General features: G+C 37.0%; 1 protein-coding gene across 6 annotated transcripts; it reads right to left on the bottom strand.

The window, feature by feature from the left end:
• Nucleotides 1-497: 497 nt before the first annotated feature.
• LOC131785925 (relaxin receptor 1) lies at nt 498-18,727 on the bottom strand. Of its 6 annotated transcripts, XM_066159050.1 has the most exons (24): nt 18,633-18,727; nt 17,669-17,713; nt 15,852-16,103; nt 15,222-15,342; nt 13,798-13,869; nt 13,437-13,508; nt 13,081-13,152; nt 12,736-12,807; nt 12,322-12,393; nt 11,289-11,369; nt 10,457-10,525; nt 9,940-10,011; nt 9,474-9,545; nt 8,683-8,754; nt 8,203-8,274; nt 7,554-7,619; nt 6,433-6,504; nt 5,941-6,012; nt 4,855-4,929; nt 4,523-4,594; nt 3,270-4,227; nt 2,583-2,664; nt 2,082-2,387; nt 498-1,795 (listed from the first exon to the last, which is right to left on the bottom strand). In XM_066159050.1, exons 2-24 carry the CDS (start codon nt 17,706-17,708, stop codon nt 1,722-1,724), a joined length of 2,988 nt encoding a protein of 995 aa, XP_066015147.1. In that variant the 5' UTR covers nt 17,709-17,713; nt 18,633-18,727; the 3' UTR covers nt 498-1,721. The 6 variants fall into 6 exon arrangements, with proteins under 6 accessions (XP_066015147.1, XP_066015159.1, XP_066015148.1 ...); XM_066159062.1 differs by lacking the exon at nt 13,081-13,152; XM_066159051.1 differs by lacking the exon at nt 13,437-13,508.
• Between the last annotated feature and the right edge of the window lie 85 nt (nt 18,728-18,812).

Raw genomic sequence — 18,812 nt, 5'->3', positions numbered from 1 at the left:
AGGAATTCACAGTAAAAGGAATACTCTTTCCTGCCAGACAGATGATGCTGAACTGAGGCAAAAGCTTTGATTAGGTACATTATGATGTCGGGGTATTGTTCTGTTCGTTTTCATAGATGAACCCCTAACGGGAGGAAATTGATCTCTATGATTTAACTCAAAAGTGTCACATCACTTATGTCACGGAGGTTTCAGATGAATAGGTTGCTTGTGTTGCTTCGTACTGTAACAAACGTATCTCTTTCCCGAAAAGTTTTACAAGAAGGGTGTTTTGAGTCTTCAAGAGTCAGGTCTTGTTAGGGGTTGAGTTAGTTGTCATTTAATGTTCTTTTGCAGCGAGATAAGGGGAAGAGGTGACTTAGGAGAAAGGAGATGAAATGAGGGCGCAAATGATATTGGGCCTGCAAAGAAATGTTCGGTATACCTTGATCACAATTAATCGCCTGCATCTTAGTTGACCAGTTTATGTGCAGTTGTTTTACATTTCTCATTTTGTCTTAAATCTTTATTTATTATCATAGTTAAACAAGCTTGACAACTGTTTATAAACGGGGCAATAACGACTTCCTCTGTGGTGATAATTCTGGACACACTGACGATATGTGCTTTAACTTGTCAAAATTGTTATACATTTTCCCTTGAGATTTGTTCAAGCTCTTACCAAACTTAACGTTAATCCTTATTTAGCAGCAAATCAGAATATATGAATGGGCCAGATAAAAAATGAATTATCCGACTCCCACACCCAGCCTAGTATGGTGTGTAGTTGATTAGATATGAAATGTGGCGAAGCACTGTTATTCAATTTGGCCACCTAGAGCTACTTAAAAGTTGAAATATCAGTGAGTAATGAATATTTTTAATGCAATAAGAGTAACACGTTCTAAAGTCTCCAACTAAGAGCACTCTTGTAAACACTATGAGCCTCTGCAATCGCTATGGTTACTCTCAATTGGTTTGGTTTTTCCAGTATTTACCGAATTTCACTATAAACACGCCTTTGGGTGCATAGGGAATTCTCGAAACATTCTATCAGTTGTTCTATAAGTTTCTGTGCTCTCATACCCAGTGAAGAATGGTACAATCCAAGATTAGCAGTGCGCCTAGACCCCCGTTTTAAATCTGAGATCAAGATTATTCACTGAATTAACTTTTGAACTAATTATCACTGTTGCTTTTCTGTGAGGATTGCCATGCACAGTACTACGTTTCGTTTTGGGACTGTGTCCGATGTAAATAAAAGTGTTTCAATATCTTCTAGTACCTTCTAGAAAGGTATTAATCGCCAACCCTGGTTTATCCCGCTTTTATATCCGATGGAAAAATGATTTTGATCGCAGTCTCCTCTTTAACTGCAGATTTCATTTACTACATAAAGAGTACGTTTCACAAAATACCTGAAGTAATGGCTAAGAATTAGAAAATCTAGTAACTGATCAAGACGTATATCATATATATTACTTTAATACATTAATTACATGTATTAGGCTTGGACTACTTAGCATTCTGTCGGTTAGCAGGCAGTTGCATCTAAAACTATCCTTTAAAAAAAGCACATAGATGACAAATTGCCAAATTGTGATGTCTAAAAGGACGATCATCTTTGGGGAAGCCTGATGAGTTAATAATTAAAACCTGACAAACAGCAAGTACACAGGGTATTTTTTTCCGCATGCATTTCCTGATTATACATCTGTTTCCCACACTGTCTCTTCCACTACCTAATCAGAGTTGATCTGAGGATCTGTTCCTTGAGCTGCTGAGTGGTCATTGTCAACATCTGTTTTGTTTTGCTCTGTGGAATATTAAAAAAATCCTGAACATATACGTGTTCATTGTCAACAAGCTTTCTGGGGATTTTGTTGAACATATACGTGTTCATTGTCAACAAGCTTTCTGGGGATTTTTTTGCGTTGCCTTAAATTGGACATGATGCCGCAAGTAAGCCTAACATATTTCAAGAAAACATACTCATAATTTTGTTCCCTTTGCGTAATTAAAATAAAGGGAATGCATGAACATTTTTGGAACCTCAATAATCGAGTGAATGATGGAGATACTAAAAATTATCTAAACCATACCTTTTCCAGTAGATTTGTCCTCATCCCCTACAAAATCTGTGTGTGGCTCCTCATATTCGGAATTTTCTGCAATATTTTTCTGTGACTTTTTATGACCTTCAGTCTTTGTTTCCGTTGGCAGTGCTTCTACTGTTTCAGAAAAATTATTAGGCTCAGTTTCGGGCTTTTCTGGCTTAGCAGTCTCCGCGTATTTTGTGATCAGCTGCCCTTGGAGTTGGAGTTCAGTATGTTCTTCCCCTGGGTGCTCATGTTTGTGAACCTCCTCTTGCTCTTTTTCAGGTTCCTCTTCGGCTTCTTTGGCTGATTCTGTGTGGAACATGCAAATTTGAGAGATTTGTAAATATTGTCAGGGAATGTGTGTACTGTTTCTTTCGATGGTAAGTAAACGAGTAAATTAAACAACATTATCAAAAGCATAAACTGTCAAAGTTGCGCTGGTTCTTCCATGAAATGTATCCCCTCGGTAAGCCAGTAAAGCCAAACATCGACGGATGTCTATACCTTTTCCAGCTTGGGTTCGACCACACTTTGTCATAAAGTAGTTGCACAGCTGTTGCCATTTTGCCTTGATAACGTCTCGAACCTATATTTGAGAGAAAAAGGTTTCCTTACCTTGAAGTAAGAAGTTTTAGTAAATGATAAAACCTAAAATCATGTCAGATCATGTTGGATGGCACTGTCTCATTCTATTCTAATGTGACAGAGATTAGCTCCTTTTAACTGATTTCAATTAAATAAGAGAATGTTTAACTTTTGCTTCACACATTTCACATAATTTGTAGAACTTTCTATGACTTGAAACTTTCATACTTTTTTTAAACGATTACACGAGCATATTGTTACAGCATCTAGGGTGATGATTGATGATTTTCTCACAAAATATCAAAACAATGGACATAATGTGCGATCCATGACATGTGACACGTATTCTTGGATACATACTTTGTTTAGAACTGTGGAAGTTTTGAGAAATGAATCTTCAATCCTTTTTAATTCCCCCCTTGTTGGTTTCGTCACTTGTTCATAGAGTTGGTCATTACATGCTGCCCTCTTTTGATTTATATTTAGTTGATGTCTTTTAGTGAAACATAACTTTCGCTAAGCGAGATGAAATAGAAAAACTTGCTTAAAAGTTAAAAGTTTCATTTACAATTTACGGTTATTTACAAATTCTAAAGTGATAATTACCTGTGTGGTGGACAAGGTGTATAGGATCGGATTTATGGCAGAATTGAAGGGAAGAACAAACACTGCAATCCACACTGCGAGATTTCCTCGTGGCATGAACGACTTTTCCACGATGGACCTGAGTCCAATCACAATGATGGGCATCCAGCAGATACAGTCGGTCAGGATGATGAAAAACACACGTTTGGCAAGAGCCGTCTCTCGCTGGGTGTTAGCTGACATCGACTGAACCTGACATCTGTTTATAACTATTGCAAGATAGGCCACAATGACAAAGGCAACAAATGCCAAGTTCAACCCAATAAAGACAGCCACAGAATATTCCCAACCAGGTGCCTCATCATTGAAGAGTTGAAGTGGGAGACAAACAACAGATCTGCCATAAAAGTGACGACCTTTAAGGGCTTCAAAATACTGAATGCCAAAAGTAGGAAGGAAAGCAATTATGAAACCGATTATCCAGATAGCAAAGCACAAGGTATGAGTGGCTTTGTTGGTTAGTCCATTAACACTGAAAGGGAACACAATATTTCTAAGCCTGTCAGCAGAGATTAGAGAAAGAAGCATTATTGACACCTCGCTTGATAACACAGCGATTGCACCAGATATCTGGCATGACAAACTCGTTCGCCAGTTGAAGTCATGTAAGTAGTATTTCCCTGCCCACATCGCATCCTTCCAACCTATAATGATTAGGTAAACACCCATTAAGCCATCAGATACCGCCAAGTGTATCAACATGATTGACTGTGCAATATTTTCCTCCCTGTAGACCATTCGCCACGTGATGACAAACACAGCTCCAACCAGAGACGTGACACTAATAACCCAAACACACTTCCTAGGAGCTCGATTTCTGAACATAGTCTCGCAACTGGCAAAGCGGTCGACGTAGGCAAAGTCGCAATCCGCGTCCACTTTCGTCAAATGGCAACACATCAGGCTTGTGTCTACAGTCCTACGGTTCATAGAAAGAGTTCAAATGAATCCCAGAGGAGAAAATGCTCTTAAGAAATGACAGGTACTCAAAGTGATAAAATATCGAGGGTAAATTCCGATGTGAAAATGAATTCCCATTACTTAACAGTTTCACCGGCAGGGAAATTGGAAAAGTGGGAACAATCAGAAAGTCTCCATATACGTCAATGGTAGGGGCAGCGAAGTTGTAAGCACTGCATAAGTAGGTGGAGAAGAATGAAAGTTCTAATAAACCGCTTCATCTAGGCACTAAGAGTATATTTGAATTGACTAACGTTGTTATTAATTCCTTCATGTTGGAGAAAAAACCTTTTGGTAATTCCCGCATCTCGTTGTAATGAAGGTACCTGCGCGTTAAAAGAAAGTGATTCAGTTTAGCCAGCAATACCCGCTCATGTTCTAATGAAATGATCTCTTCAACCTAATGCATCAGTTACTGGGAGGTCGACTTTAGTTCGCTCGTTCTTTTTCGTCCAAACTCTCAATGATTACGAGAAACCAAAACGTTATAACCTTAGCAGAAGGAGACTGATGAGAGCTCAATGAAAGGGAAAAGTGAGTATCAAACGCCTAGTATACACCCTAAATAAACTCAGTGCATACTCACAAGAATCGAATGTTTGGTGCGACATCTTTGAATTGTTCCTTAGTTACTGCAGAGATTTTGTTTAGATGAAAGTCCCTGCAAAACGAGAAACCACTTAAAAGCGTAAATGTCATGCAAGAATTGTAAATTCCTTCGTAAACTGAGGTCATTTTAAGGTCATTTTGTTTCGTTTTGTTTCAAAGTTAAAGTTCAGTAATCGGAAGTCAACATAACATGCGCTTTTTGTGTCGTATATGATGATAAGACTTCGTCAGAACCAATACTGCGCAGGTTGTAAAGAAGTCCCCTAGATGGCTTAGCTCTTCTTTAAAGGGAATTAGTAAACTCTGAATGGCTTGCTTGACCTCATGACTACTTTTAGGGCTTTGAAGTCTTTTCATGAATTAGTATAGGCGTGCTCTTGTGAGGTACTTGTCTCGGCACCCTTTGTTTGAATATTGAGGGAACCTCTTATCGGCGTTCAAAAGAAGATTGGCATCCCATAAAGTTCTTGCACTTCATCCCGTATCAATTTTTTCCCTTTATTTCATATGATATCCCATTCACCTTGGTGTCCACGCACGGAATAAAATGGGTCTTGCATGTGCGTAAGGCTTATTTACCTCAAACCAAAGTGGTTATTTTGAAGATTACTCGATTAAAATGATCGCTAGGATAGCCCAAGCTTAGATGATAATTTTCGTCATCTCTAATTGTGTCCTTGGTAATTTTAATTCGGACGAGTCAGAAAATGTCATTCGCTATAATCTCTGTAGTTATCGTAAGCTTACCGAGCTTGTAGATGCAGGGAAAGTAGAGTCTATTTGAGGGTATGGTGACGGGTACTTACCATTTAATTGCATCGATCAATACATACGTAGTACAAGAGTTTTGCATACGTAGCAGAGTAAAGAAATAAAGGGAAACTTGAAAAGAGCTCAAACTATGCGATTTTCTTTTGGGATAGCTGTAATTCAGGTTTGAGTCAATTTCGTCTATTATGGAAAGCGATTCGCATTATTTCTGCAATAGATTTCTTGAAAAAGTCTCATTGCTATTGAAATTATTAACTTCGTTAATCAAATGAGTTTAAAAAGAGCTACTTACATAGACAGGATGTTTTTCGCGCCTTTAAAAACTTCACGTGGCAGATATTCGATACTGTTATTAGAAACAACCCTTGAAAAACAAAGAAGACGGATGCTTATTATTGGAAGAACATTAAAATAATTTAAGCTTAAATTGATTATCATTACACGGACCATCGACGATGTTAATCATATAGAATTCTTACAGGGTGTTTGAAGGTTAACACTCTTTAGGGGGTACACCAGCTCGATTGAGTAAGCAAAACTGGGATCAAAAAATGAGGTTGTCGAGTTTCTAAGCTTTTCCACGGCACACAGCACTTTGCTTGTATCATCCAGCGTTACTCTTCCTTTTAAGTACGCGTTAAGTTTATTTTTCAATTGAAAATATCTCTCCCTAAGAATTAAAATTTGCAATATCGATTAGAGATTGTCTGTCAAGAGTCATTGCTTGGAACGTTAAGCCATCTCAGCTTGTTACTAGACAAGTAAAATCAATGGTTTTCCTTACAGCTCTAACAGGTTGGGCAGGCCTTGGAACTGATCCGGTGACAGGGCCAAAAGCTTGTTGTTGTCCACGTATCTACAAATTAAATGAAATTCAATATATGATTTTTAAAACCATAATGCTACGAACTTAGACCTTACTTCAAACTGGTGGCGATTTTTGTATTTTATTTTCATAATGGTTAGTTCTCTTCGTCTCGATCGCATCCTGGTATTTCAGAAAAATCTTTAACTTAAAACGAGACCTAGAAGGCCACTTAACTTCACTTACTTTCCCCCATTTTGGAATATGTTGTATTACTTGGAATTATTGATATAATGGGAAGTATTACTTGACATTGAGATTTTACTTTTTAAATGGCTGACTATTGTTCCTTTTTTTGAATCCTAAAACAGACTTTAAGAAATTCCTAAAGTCAGAAGAAAGCTTCGGGTAAAATATTAATATCATAAGTCAGTATCATAAATAATATTACTTTTTATATTATAATTATAATATTATTATATTAATATCATTGATTAATATTAATTAACATTATTATATTAATATCATAAATCATATTAATTTCATAAGTCAGCGTGCGTTCATCGAGATATGAAGCACGCGGGAAGTTTGGCTACGCCTCGAGCAACTCTTACGCATCTTTCGTGCTCTCCAAACTTCCCGCGTGCTTCATATCTCGATGAACGCACAGCTGATGAACGCACAGCTACGCCTCGAGCAACTCTTACGCATCTTTCGTGCTCTCCAAACTTCCCAAGTGCTTCATATCTCGATGAACGCACAGCTGATGAACGTACAGCTACGCCTCGAGCAACTCTTACGCATCTTTCGTGCTCTCCAAACTTCCCAAGTGCTTCATATCTCGATGAACGCACAGCTGGCGTATGAACCAATTGTTTTATAACATTCTCAGCCCGATGGAAAATTTTTTTTCTCGAGGAATATGTTTGCTGACGTCATGAGCGTGCACAATAGGAATATGAAGCACGCTCGCGCAATTGAATTGGATGAGACAAATTTACTAGCTATGTTATAAACTGTTTTGAAAGATCCTTCTAATTAATGAAGATTACACGATACAATTATTGCTTCAGTCTCCATTATAAACATGAACTGCGTACAATATTTCTATCTTGGAGAGATTGTTGAACCTTGGCAAACGCTGAAGTCCGTTACTGGACAGAACGCTGCAGGGAAAGACAAAAGAAGAAACATAAACATTTAAATGATCTTCATTGTTTCTTAAAATTATTTTTCTAGTATTTGGATACTGACCACAATTTTTTTTTTTAAAACAAGATCAGGTCTCGCAAAGTAAAATATTACACCTGATCCGTGATAAATTGGACTAAAGGCGTTCTTTCACATCTGCTGTAAACAGGCGTCTTCCGAATTTTTCTCCTCAGCATCAGTCGGTACCAAAACTGTGAAAGGTCGATCAGTCTTTCGAAAAATCAATGTTGTACGAGTTAAACTCTCTTATTTATGCAATGTCTCCTAACACGGTATCATGCAGCAATATGATGTCTAGTTACGTGAAAGAAAATGCTGTTAAGGACAAATTTAATTCGGAACTTTAAATACAATTGATGCGTTAACAAAACCATGAACAGGTGAGGAAATGTAGCAAAATGAGCATTATAGTAATATAGCGCATTTTTATTTAGTTTGTGTGTTGCTGTAACTGTTGGATAATTGTGAGGCGAAACTTTAAAATAATTTGATGTTAGAAGTAGCTTTATTGTTCAGTCTCAACAGGATACCACTTACAGCCTTTTCAACTCAGTGAGGTTTCCGAAAACATTCGATGGCAGACGCTTAATTGCGTTGTTCGACAAATCCCTTAAAATAATAGTTCAGTTTAGAATAAAGACTAAGCTAACTTTGAAAGAAAAAAATCAGAAAATTCAGTCTTCTTGAGGGAGAGGACTAGATTCCCGCTCCCCCCCCCCCCCTCCCTTCCTCACTCTTCCAGCAGGTGCTGAATTAGAGCCAGGTTAGGAATTAAATTATGCGATAAAAGTTGTCTACGAAATGTGGCTCAGAAAAAGTAAGAAAATAATTCCAGAGTTCCATGAATGTTATAAATAGCAAAATAATTGCGGAGTGTTCTGAATGGATGTCAGTCGGAGGCAAAATTAGACAAGATGATTGAAAGCCTTTCAAGGGGCTTAGGTAAAAATCGATTACTATAAAACAGTATTTAGAATGGAATTGTAACTGGATGTTAGTAAAACAATCTCTACTTACAATTTTTTCAGCTTAGTATTTGTGCTCAGAATGCCTCGAGACAAGTTGTGCAACTGGTTGTATGACAAGTCTCTGACAAAAAAAGATTGTACAATGAGTGGATTATATGTCGATTGAAATACAAGGAGACATTTATATATTTCCATCAAGCAAAATATTCTACAAATAATCTTTTTAAAATTTTTTTTTTTTTGCTTTTTCTTTGAAGGTTTTGTGAATTACTTCGATCAATTGAGGGTGTCAGATATAGGAAAGCAATGCTGATGACAAGATTCTCTTACCAGGTGGAGAGAATGAATCAGACAACAGTAAGAGAAACAAGAGAAAGAAGAGGCCAAATTACGCACCATTGATGGTTATTTTAACAAGGGTCTGGGCATGTTCATCAAAGAAACGATTAAATTTATCCGCTTAGAAATTTACAAATGGGAAGGTTTTTATTTCCTTGCCACATCTAGTCTTTTACCCAAGGCTTCTCTCTCCTGACAACGGACAAACCCTACTTTCGTGTCATGGACAGTGACATGCAAACTGGAAAACTTACCAAGCTGATAAAACATTTGGCTGAAATCAACTGTTTCTCGTCGGAATTTGATGAACATTTCAGCCAATGTTGTTACAACAACCATTTTTAGGTTAAGAAGACTTCTTTGGTGACAGATTACAGTCATATGAACGATCACGCATCAAGACCGACTCTATAACTACTGGTTCAACTTAAGCACTTACACAGGACATTACAATCTTGAACAAACAAATTTTAGAAGAAGGATTTAGGAAAAAATATTTACAGTTCCTCCAAGTTAGTCAATCCATGAAATATGTCGCGTGGTAGCTTCTTTAGTTGGTTGCCGCCCAAATGCCTGCACGAATTACGAAAACGATAAGAGAGATTTTTACACGTTATTAAAGAAACATTTAAGAAGCATTTTTAGCCTAACAGAGAAGAAACTGGCCGAATAAGTTTCAGGTAGGAAAGTCTGGAAAGTTGCGAGCATAAGCAACCGAACCAAAATAAGTGTGGTCAAATCGATCAGGTAGTAGACTAATACTTGACTCGGCGAATCACAGTTATATTTTCCTACAAAAAGATTATTGCTTATCAAGGTTTGCTTATTGTAAGCCAGACTTTGTGTAACCATGATCAAATTTGTTTTAAAGTTCTTCTGCTGCCTTTATGTGCTCTCGTCAAGCAGGCGAAGGGAGGGGTAGCTATCTTCCAAATGAAGATTTTTACAAATTATGATTATTACTCACAAGCGTCTTAACTTTGTTTGCCCGGCAAACAGTCTTTCCGGTAACGTCTTGATGTAGTTGTTTCCCAGCCAGCTGTGAAATTATTAGCATTAGTATGACTTCCATTATTTTTACCAAATGAAGGAAACTTAAAATCAAAGCGGGATTCGCAACTATTTGGTGGCGTAGTCTTCACTAATTCAGGATAGTAAAACGAGGTCCTGAAATGAGTGATATTCTTATTGACGAAATGAAAGTTTCCTAATATTCAAAAAATTTCCATGTGATTAACGCATGAAAGCTTTTATGTATTGCTTATTACGAGTCTGAAAAGCCCAAGATATCTAGTCTCTCAGTGTATACTAATTCACATTGTAATTCCTTACAATATCGAAAAAAGTTTGAGTTGTTAAGGAAAAAAGTGTAAATAAAGTGACCCAGATACAGAAACCCGTTAGGAAAATCGAAACCAAACCTGGGTGGGGGAGGGGAGGGGAGGGAATTGATATTGTAGCAAGTCTCACAGCACTTTACTCACAGATCATTAAATTTATGGTCCTTGAATAGATCAAATGGCAGCGTCTCCAGTTTGTTGAAATCCAGGGTTCTGTGTTGGAAAATACTTTCATTTCATAGACTGTTACATAAATGTTTCTTATTGTAATTAGATGAATGACTGTGCATGAATATATGAAAACTATTTTGTAAACTGATTAAGAAATAAATATGAAAATGGTCTTTGCAGTAATGAACACTACTAATGAACGTAATAGTGAAATTCAGGCTTGTACAGGATTTTTAGCCTGTGACCATTGTGATACTGGTTCAGTGCCCTACCAGCTGAGCCACTGTTATGATGGCGGTTCGTAATACACCAGTGAAGTGATGAATCAAAATCTACGAGTATGTGAAATCATATATGCGAACTGCGGATTCACCCTTATTAAACTGATGACCGAAATTTGATATCAGCAATTCGCAAAAAACGTCACGGGATGCTAGTAGAGATCATACCCAAGACAACTCAAATTAGTAAGGAAAAGACCCAAAGAAACCGATCATTTTATAGATTTTGGTATCAAAGGTCTGCACCTTGTTTTTAATCAAGGTTTCTTTATTTATGAATATTCATTCATGACACCCACTTACAAAGTTACCTTTCTAAGATCACCATTATATTTTGAAAAGTTTGGAGATGATGTGGATTAAATATACAGGTTTAATAAAATTAAGCTTTCCGAGATTATGGATTATAGGAATTGCGTTTTCAGCTAATTTGCAATTTTGCGGAACGGTACAGTTCCAGGTGTGCTTTGAAATATCAGTTGGTATGATCACTTATCCCAAGGATAAATAAACCTCTTACTTACAGGTTTTGAAATGTGTACCACGTTGACCTCCGAGGTAGTTGATCAGAGGACAAATTCTTTAAGTTGTTGTTGTTCAGGAATCTGTAGAGTTAGCAAGAAAACCACAAGAGTCAAATTGGTCGACGGCATACCCACTAATGTACAGTTATTATTCGGAGATAAAGGACTTGCCATAAAATCAGGCACTTCACTGACTTTAACAAAGGAAGTTTCTGGTCACTCAAAGTAATAGTTTTGTGTTAGTTGGTATGAGCCGATAAACAGATCCTACATTGTGTGAGTAGGCTCCTGAATTGATAGGTGACATAGATTGGGAGAATTACCTGAAATATACCAAATGGAATAAGTTGAGTGCAGTAGTAATCCAAAGAGTACCTTTGTGAACGAAAGTTTCGATCCTTGGCACTGTCTGGCAGAAACGATACCGTCTTCGGGTCGATTATGACAAGTTGACCTCTGTTCTAAGATTCTCGCTTTTCTTCTTTTGTTTTTTCAGTTTAATTGCCCCGTCATAAACTTTTAAACTCACAAAGGCACATGATATCAAAAAGCATTAGGTGCGATAATTAGTAATCATAGTTTAAGGCTTTTAAGATGAAGAATTGATTTCCTTCCATTCGAAAAACCGATTTTATGATTCTTAAAGAAAGCCTTGAATGTGATCTCAATTAGATCGCGCGAAAAAGGGTTTTGTGAATACTAGTCCCCTCATCCGTACTTTGAGGAAGATAAAAATGCGTAGATCATCGTTTCAGCATTAGCACACTTCACGCAGCCCTTCGTTCGGAAATGAAATGAATGACGAGAAGTAGAGGAGTGCGGAAACAGAATGGATCGACCAAATAAACTATTCAGAGCGTAAGAGCAATTTTCGAAAATTTGGGAAATAAGCTTTAGATTTCCCTTTAACACGAAACTGGGTACAGCTGCTATCATATGAAAGTCAGAAGTTACGGATTCCACATTTAAGGCATTCATTACGACATAGAAGTCTATAGGATTTCCTAATAGATGGAACAAACATTCTGCTCACAGCTCTGAAAGCATTATGGATTGATTGAAAACTCCTGAAGGTAACTGCTTCAGTTGGTTAGAGGACAAGTCACTGCAGAAGCAGAAACAAGAGAAAGACAAAGTTATCAATATCACAAATTCACTGTTAATCATTTTGAAGCAAAATTATTTTTTTTAATTAATGTATTGTGAATTTAATGGAATGATAGGGTGAAGTATTCAATTAGAAATGATTTTATATTATTTTGACGACTCAAAGGCCCAAATGGATCGAAAACGAGGAATATGAACATGTTGTTTAGAAAAAATGGACCATGGTACATATAAATATATGCAAGCACACTTAAAAAAAACCCACGATCAATCCAAATTTACAGACAATTCAAGGAACGTCAATTGAAAGACCAATAATTGAATGATATTAGATACTTACAGTTTCGTTAAGTTGTAAAGTGGATCGAATAATCCTGGGGGCAAATCCTCCAACTCATTGTTAGACAGGTCCCTATTTCCAATTAACATTCACCAAAAATAAATGTGAGCTTGTAAGTGCCACCCAAATAATATGTTTGACCCAATTGAATCATTTTCGAAGCTGCCTCATCAATAATTCTCGTTAAGTCAATTCATAAGCAACGCATGTTGTGGACAAGATCAAAAGGAAAGAACAATGTTACGCACTCTGGTTATTGAAGGCATAATTTGTAGCTTGAAAGGAAACAAACATATGACATACGTCCAATGAAAGACCAATAATTGAATGATATTACATACTTACAGTTTCGTTAAGTTGTAAAGTGGATCGAATACTCCTGAGGACAAATCCTTCAACTCATTGTAAGACAGGTCCCTATTTCCAATTAACATTCACCAAAAATAAATGTGAGCTTGTAAGTGTCATTCAAATAATATGTTTTCGTTTTCGAACGCTCAGTTGACTCAGCTTCGAAGCTGCCTCATCGATAATTTTCGTTAAGTCAAGACATAAGCAACGCACGTTGTGGACAAGATCAAAAGGAAAGAACGATGTTACGCACTCTGGTTATTGAAGGCATAATTTGTAGCTTGAAAGGAAACAAACATATGACATACGTCCAATGAAAGACCAATAATTGAATGATATTACATACTTACAGTTTCGTTAAGTTGTAAAGTGGATCGAATACTCCTGAGGACAAATCCTTCAACTCATTGTAAGACAGGTCCCTATTTCCAATTAACATTCACCAAAAATAAATGTGAGCTTGTAAGTGTCATTCAAATAATATATTTTCGTTTTCGAACGCTCAGTTGACTCAGCTTCGAAGCTGCCTCATCAATAATTTTCGTTAAGTCAAGACATGAGCAACGCATGTTGTGGACAAGATCAAAAGGAAAGAACGATGTTACGCACTCTGGTTATTGTAGGCATAACTTGTAGCTTGAAAGGAAACAAACATACAATGTAAGGAACGTCCAATGAAAGACAAATAATTGAATGATATTAGATACTTACAGTTTCTTTAAGTTGTAAAGTGGATCGAATACTCCTGAGGACAAATCCTTCAACTCATTGTAAGACAGGTCCCTATTTCCAATTAACATTCACCAAAAATAAATGTGAGCTTGTAAGCGTCATTCAAATAATATGTTTTCGTTTTCGAACGCTCAGTTGACTCAGCTTCGAAGCTGCCTCATCAATAATTTTCGTTAAGTCAAGACATGAGCAACGCATGTTTTGGACAAGATCAAAAGTAAAGAACAATGTTACGCACTCTGGTTATTGTAGGCATAACTTGTAGCTTGAGAGGAAACAAACATACAATGTAACATACTCGACGGAACAAGTTTCAAAACGACATGCATGGGGCAATTTTATTGTAATGTAGGGTTGACACTGCTGCACTCTTATCCCTGTCAATGGCTACCACTTTCCTGTAACATGCTTTCCATAGTTCAAGGTGCTCCAAGGTGAATTATTTGCTCCTCAAGAAAGGGGAGTCAAATCTCATTCCAAAAGCTCCTGTTGCAAAAATGTTCCTCTTTTTGTATGTGTACAGCCCCAAACTAGTTACCAATAGGATTTCTGCCTCCGTAAAAATATATGATTAACAAATATTCACCGAAAAGGAGGTGATTCGTGGTGAATATTTACCTCGCCGCTTTGCGGTCAGGAAATATAAACCACTTTTACAAGCACTGATCAAAAATTAAATTGCTGACGCGCGATTTTGTCTCTTCGGCTCCTCTGAGGTAAATATTTCTTGCTAATCACTTTCGAAGCAGCCAATCAGGGCGGGCACAACTCAAAGCACTTCGACTTCAGTTTGACATGTTTTTGAAGTCAAGAACTTTCCGTAGTGCACGCTAAAAATCCATTTCCCGGGGCGGTTACAAAAAGTTCATGGGAAGGTACCGTATTTTAGTGCAAAAAATCGAACTTACTAGACCTTACAACCGCTTGGCCGTGGAAGGTCTGGGTACGTGACTAGTGAAGGCAATAATGGGGTACGATTAGCCTTCAATATCTCTTAATCAAGCGCGGTGATCTATCATTTTAACTGTAGTTTTTGAAGCAGAAACCGGTAAGGAACATTTATCGAAACTATAACTTTTTTTCTGAGGAATCACCTGAAATGGAACGAAAATGACAAGATAAAGAAATTGCTTGAACACTGTTGAGGGAAAAAGTAAACATGTTGGAATGTTCTTGATAAATTCATTTAAACTGGCCAGTACCGCAGTTTTTCTGTTCGTTTGTTGAAAACAACCTCCACTCATATCTAATCAGTGGATTAAAAACAAACCAAAAAGCCGGGAACTATTTTGTGTTCTTAAATTCGAGCACATCTGGGAAATTCTTTGATCTTTATATCTAAGAAACTTAACTTAATTCATTAGTTTCCTCCAGATCAGGTTGTTTGTAAACTACGTACTTACAGTTTTACTGTAGCTCTCGGAATGTTCTGTGGAACTGATGTTAGCCGTTTTCTTTCACAATCAACATGTATGCCCTTCATGTTACCTTTCAGAACTGTGCATCGACATGGTTCAGGACAGCCTAGAAAAAAATGATAGGATATTGACTAATTTTGGTGTTTAGACACGTCACCTAAATGAGCTCCAGAATGCTTTTTTTTAATTAAGAGTTCGCTCTGGTTATGAAAATTTTGCAGTCGAGTTATTAATGAATATGAAAGGCTTTTTGTTCGGCTACCTTTTTGACTTGTAGCAATGAATTCAAGTTATTTATGAACTTGCGCGCCGATTTCATCTTGCAGTAAAATAACTGTTGGGGTTTATTTCGGGTTGCGACTTGTTGTCTCGATCAGATGAATTTTTTATATCTTCTATGGTTTGAGCTCTTTGATTGATAAAATAATTTGCGAGTCTATTCGGTAGAGCTTTGAATCGCTTTTGTAAACAAAGTTAATTGGTTTCATGAACTAGAGAAATTTTTAGTTGGGCATCATCTACAATTCTAGTAAATGGTAAGGTAATGAAGCTATTATCCAAATTTACGTGTACCTTAGCCTCCCTTGGAGTAAAAAGGTAACTTGACAGACTTACTCTCGAAAACGAGACTGATATTTTTCCTCTTCAACTGACCATGGCTGTCCACCTCGCAGCTGTAGTTTGTATTCCTTTCTTCATTAGTAACGTTGATTAGCAGTCGAACACTCGTGCTATTTTGCACAACAGCGCCATTCTTTCTCCACACAATGCGAGGAGCCGGTCCACCTTCCGCCGGGCACCACAAAGATGACGAATGGTTGAGCAGTACAAACTGAGTCTGTGCGTCTTCACTCAGACCTGCAGGAACTAGAACAAATTCAAAAGGATTTGTGATTTCCGCTAAATCATGAAAGCAGGACACATATAAAAACAGAACGCTCAATGACCTACCTTTTTTATTTGCTGCTCTTCCCTCATAGTAATTATGGTAAAATAACCAGTATCTGCCCGGTGGTGAAAATCTTAACCACATGTAATGTCCGCTGGATCGGCGGATTAAAGACTTAATGTATCTTCCACAAAATACACCTAATAGATTGGCAGACTGATTATAACCATCGCGAATCTCAAGATATTTGTTATCAGCACAAGGTACTCTCGAAAAATTGGAGGCATTTTAAGGTATAGGATATACTGTCTAGAGCGTACTTTTGTTATTATTGCAACTGAAATATATAACATACCTATGTTAAGGAATACTTGTGTACACATAGACAGGTGATTAACTGGAATTTGTTATATCTTCCAAACTCAAATACGCTTTCCGATTGGAGGAGAACTTGTCACTTGCCATGGGTCAAAACTCTCTAGTTCCTTAAAGAAACTTCGACTCGCGTGGGATCAGATAGTGTATCTTGAGACCGTGTCAAGTTTTCATAGCAACACACAAGAAGAAAAGAGTTTTTGGCAGTCATTGCTCCAATATTGAGTTGGAGAGTATAACCAAACTGACAAAACGCTCGACCACACGCTCCATATAGGGTTTTGGGGAAACAAAACTTACTGAAAAAGGCTACCAAAAAAGGCTAATTCATACGACGCATTTTGATCTTTTGCAAGAGCTTGCGTAGAAGATGAGGTCTGCAATTAACCACACTTTTTTGCAAAAAAGTAGTCGTCCAAATCCTCCTCGAGTGATCTTAATATATTATATATGTTATTGTGTTTTCTATTTTCACATATTAGGAAAAAATTACCCACTCGCGTTAGCAATACTGTTGACTCGCACTATTACGAATTAGTCCAGTGGTCAGTATACTGGGCTCTTAGTCGGACGACCCGGGTTCTAGTCCTGGCCGGGGCAAGGCGTTGTGCCCTTGAGACGTGTGGGAAATGCTTTTAAGCTTGGCTAAATCTATATATTACGAATTTAAAACAGTTTTTTAACGCTAACGACTAATTTGTCACGTGGTCGTGGGAGGACAAATTACTAAAGGACGTAAGAGATGTCCCAATTGTAACAAAGAAAAACTCTAGCTTCCAAATTAATATCAAAACCATATGGCATTATGATATTTCGGTGAGATTGCACTTAAAACACCCTAGGTCTGGTTAGTGTTTTAGTTCTGATTACCTAGCATTATTTTAAAATAGGGATTATGGGAAAGTAGTATCCTAATTTTTTTTTTTTGCACTGAAAATTCATCCGCAAAGTTAAACAGATGTTTTCCTCATGAAAGTGGCAAAAAATTTACATACAACTAATACGCCATTATGAACCGGTATAACTACCCCTCGGTAAACGCAAGGAAATGGATATAGGATAATCTTTTGCGGAAAAGCTGGCATCGATACGAGAATAACAACAGTTCTTTGTCCCATCTGATGAAATTTGAACTCAGCGTCTTAATTCAATACGAACGTTGACTTACCCAAAAGAACGATGAAAATCCACATACTCTTGATAGACATCTTCCCTAATGAAAGCCGTATATTAGACATTGCCCTAGACGTGCTCATAAAGTTAGGGAAATAAAACCATATAATTTCAGAAAAAAAAATGCAACTTGTAATGTTGTGTCTTCATCTGCTTTCTCGAAACAATTTAAATTATGATAATGTATTTCATTCCAGAAAGAAGTTACATGTCTTCATGTTTAGAGACTGATCGACTTTGTGGTATTCTATAAGAAACATTTCTGTTCTTAGACAAGAAGCAATTACAACAGGAAAAATGAAATTCTTCGTTTGTTGCTTTTGTAATATATATATCTCTCGTTTCTCCATTTTGTTTTTTGTTTTTTTTTCTCATTCCATCTGCATATTTTATCCCACATTTATTTATAAAACCCTCACAGATGTTACAAGCCGGTAAGTTCTATTCGTAAGTTATAAACGTCACAACAGTCTCGTAAATTTATCCCTCAGAAACTTCGAATAATTTGAAATTTCGGAACTACCGTTACTTAGAATCAAACTGTCGATTCCTTCCATTTCATTTTCACATTTTTTTATCAAATGCTCCGTTTTTTTTTAGCTCTCTCTACTCAAATGTATGAAAAACATTTTGGGAAACGCTAAAATTATGGGAAGAACCCTTGCAAAATATATTTTGTACTAATTGTTTCTCTCTGTTAATTTTTCCCCATTTTTTTTTGCTCTTTGGTTCGTTGTTTCAGTTTTTTAATAGTCCCTTTTAAGTTGTTCCATGCTCCTGTCGCTAAATTTGCGCGAGCCGATCAAAACCTAAACTGTTCACATAAGATGCTTATAGAGATAAATTCATTTCTGGTTCATATTTTGTGAATCACCTTACTAACTTGCCTCATTTAAACCAGATAAATAAATTTAAAAAAACCAACAAAGCACATGTAACAAACAACATGAGTCACTTACCTGAGGGGCAAATATCTTACGAGTTATCCCTCAGCAAGTGTCTTTCCAGGTCGCAATTACCATCGCACGACAATTTCTGTTTAGATCACTCGGAGAGAATAATAACTCTTACAGATGTTTCAAGCTGTTGCTGTCATCTTATGAAGCGTGAAGTTACTAGTATCTAATCTATTCATGTGA

Source organism: Pocillopora verrucosa, chromosome 1, assembly GCF_036669915.1.
Source record: "Pocillopora verrucosa isolate sample1 chromosome 1, ASM3666991v2, whole genome shotgun sequence".
In the NCBI taxonomy this organism is placed as follows: domain Eukaryota; kingdom Metazoa; phylum Cnidaria; class Anthozoa; order Scleractinia; family Pocilloporidae; genus Pocillopora; species Pocillopora verrucosa.
This window is presented reverse-complemented; position numbering and strand designations above follow the sequence as displayed.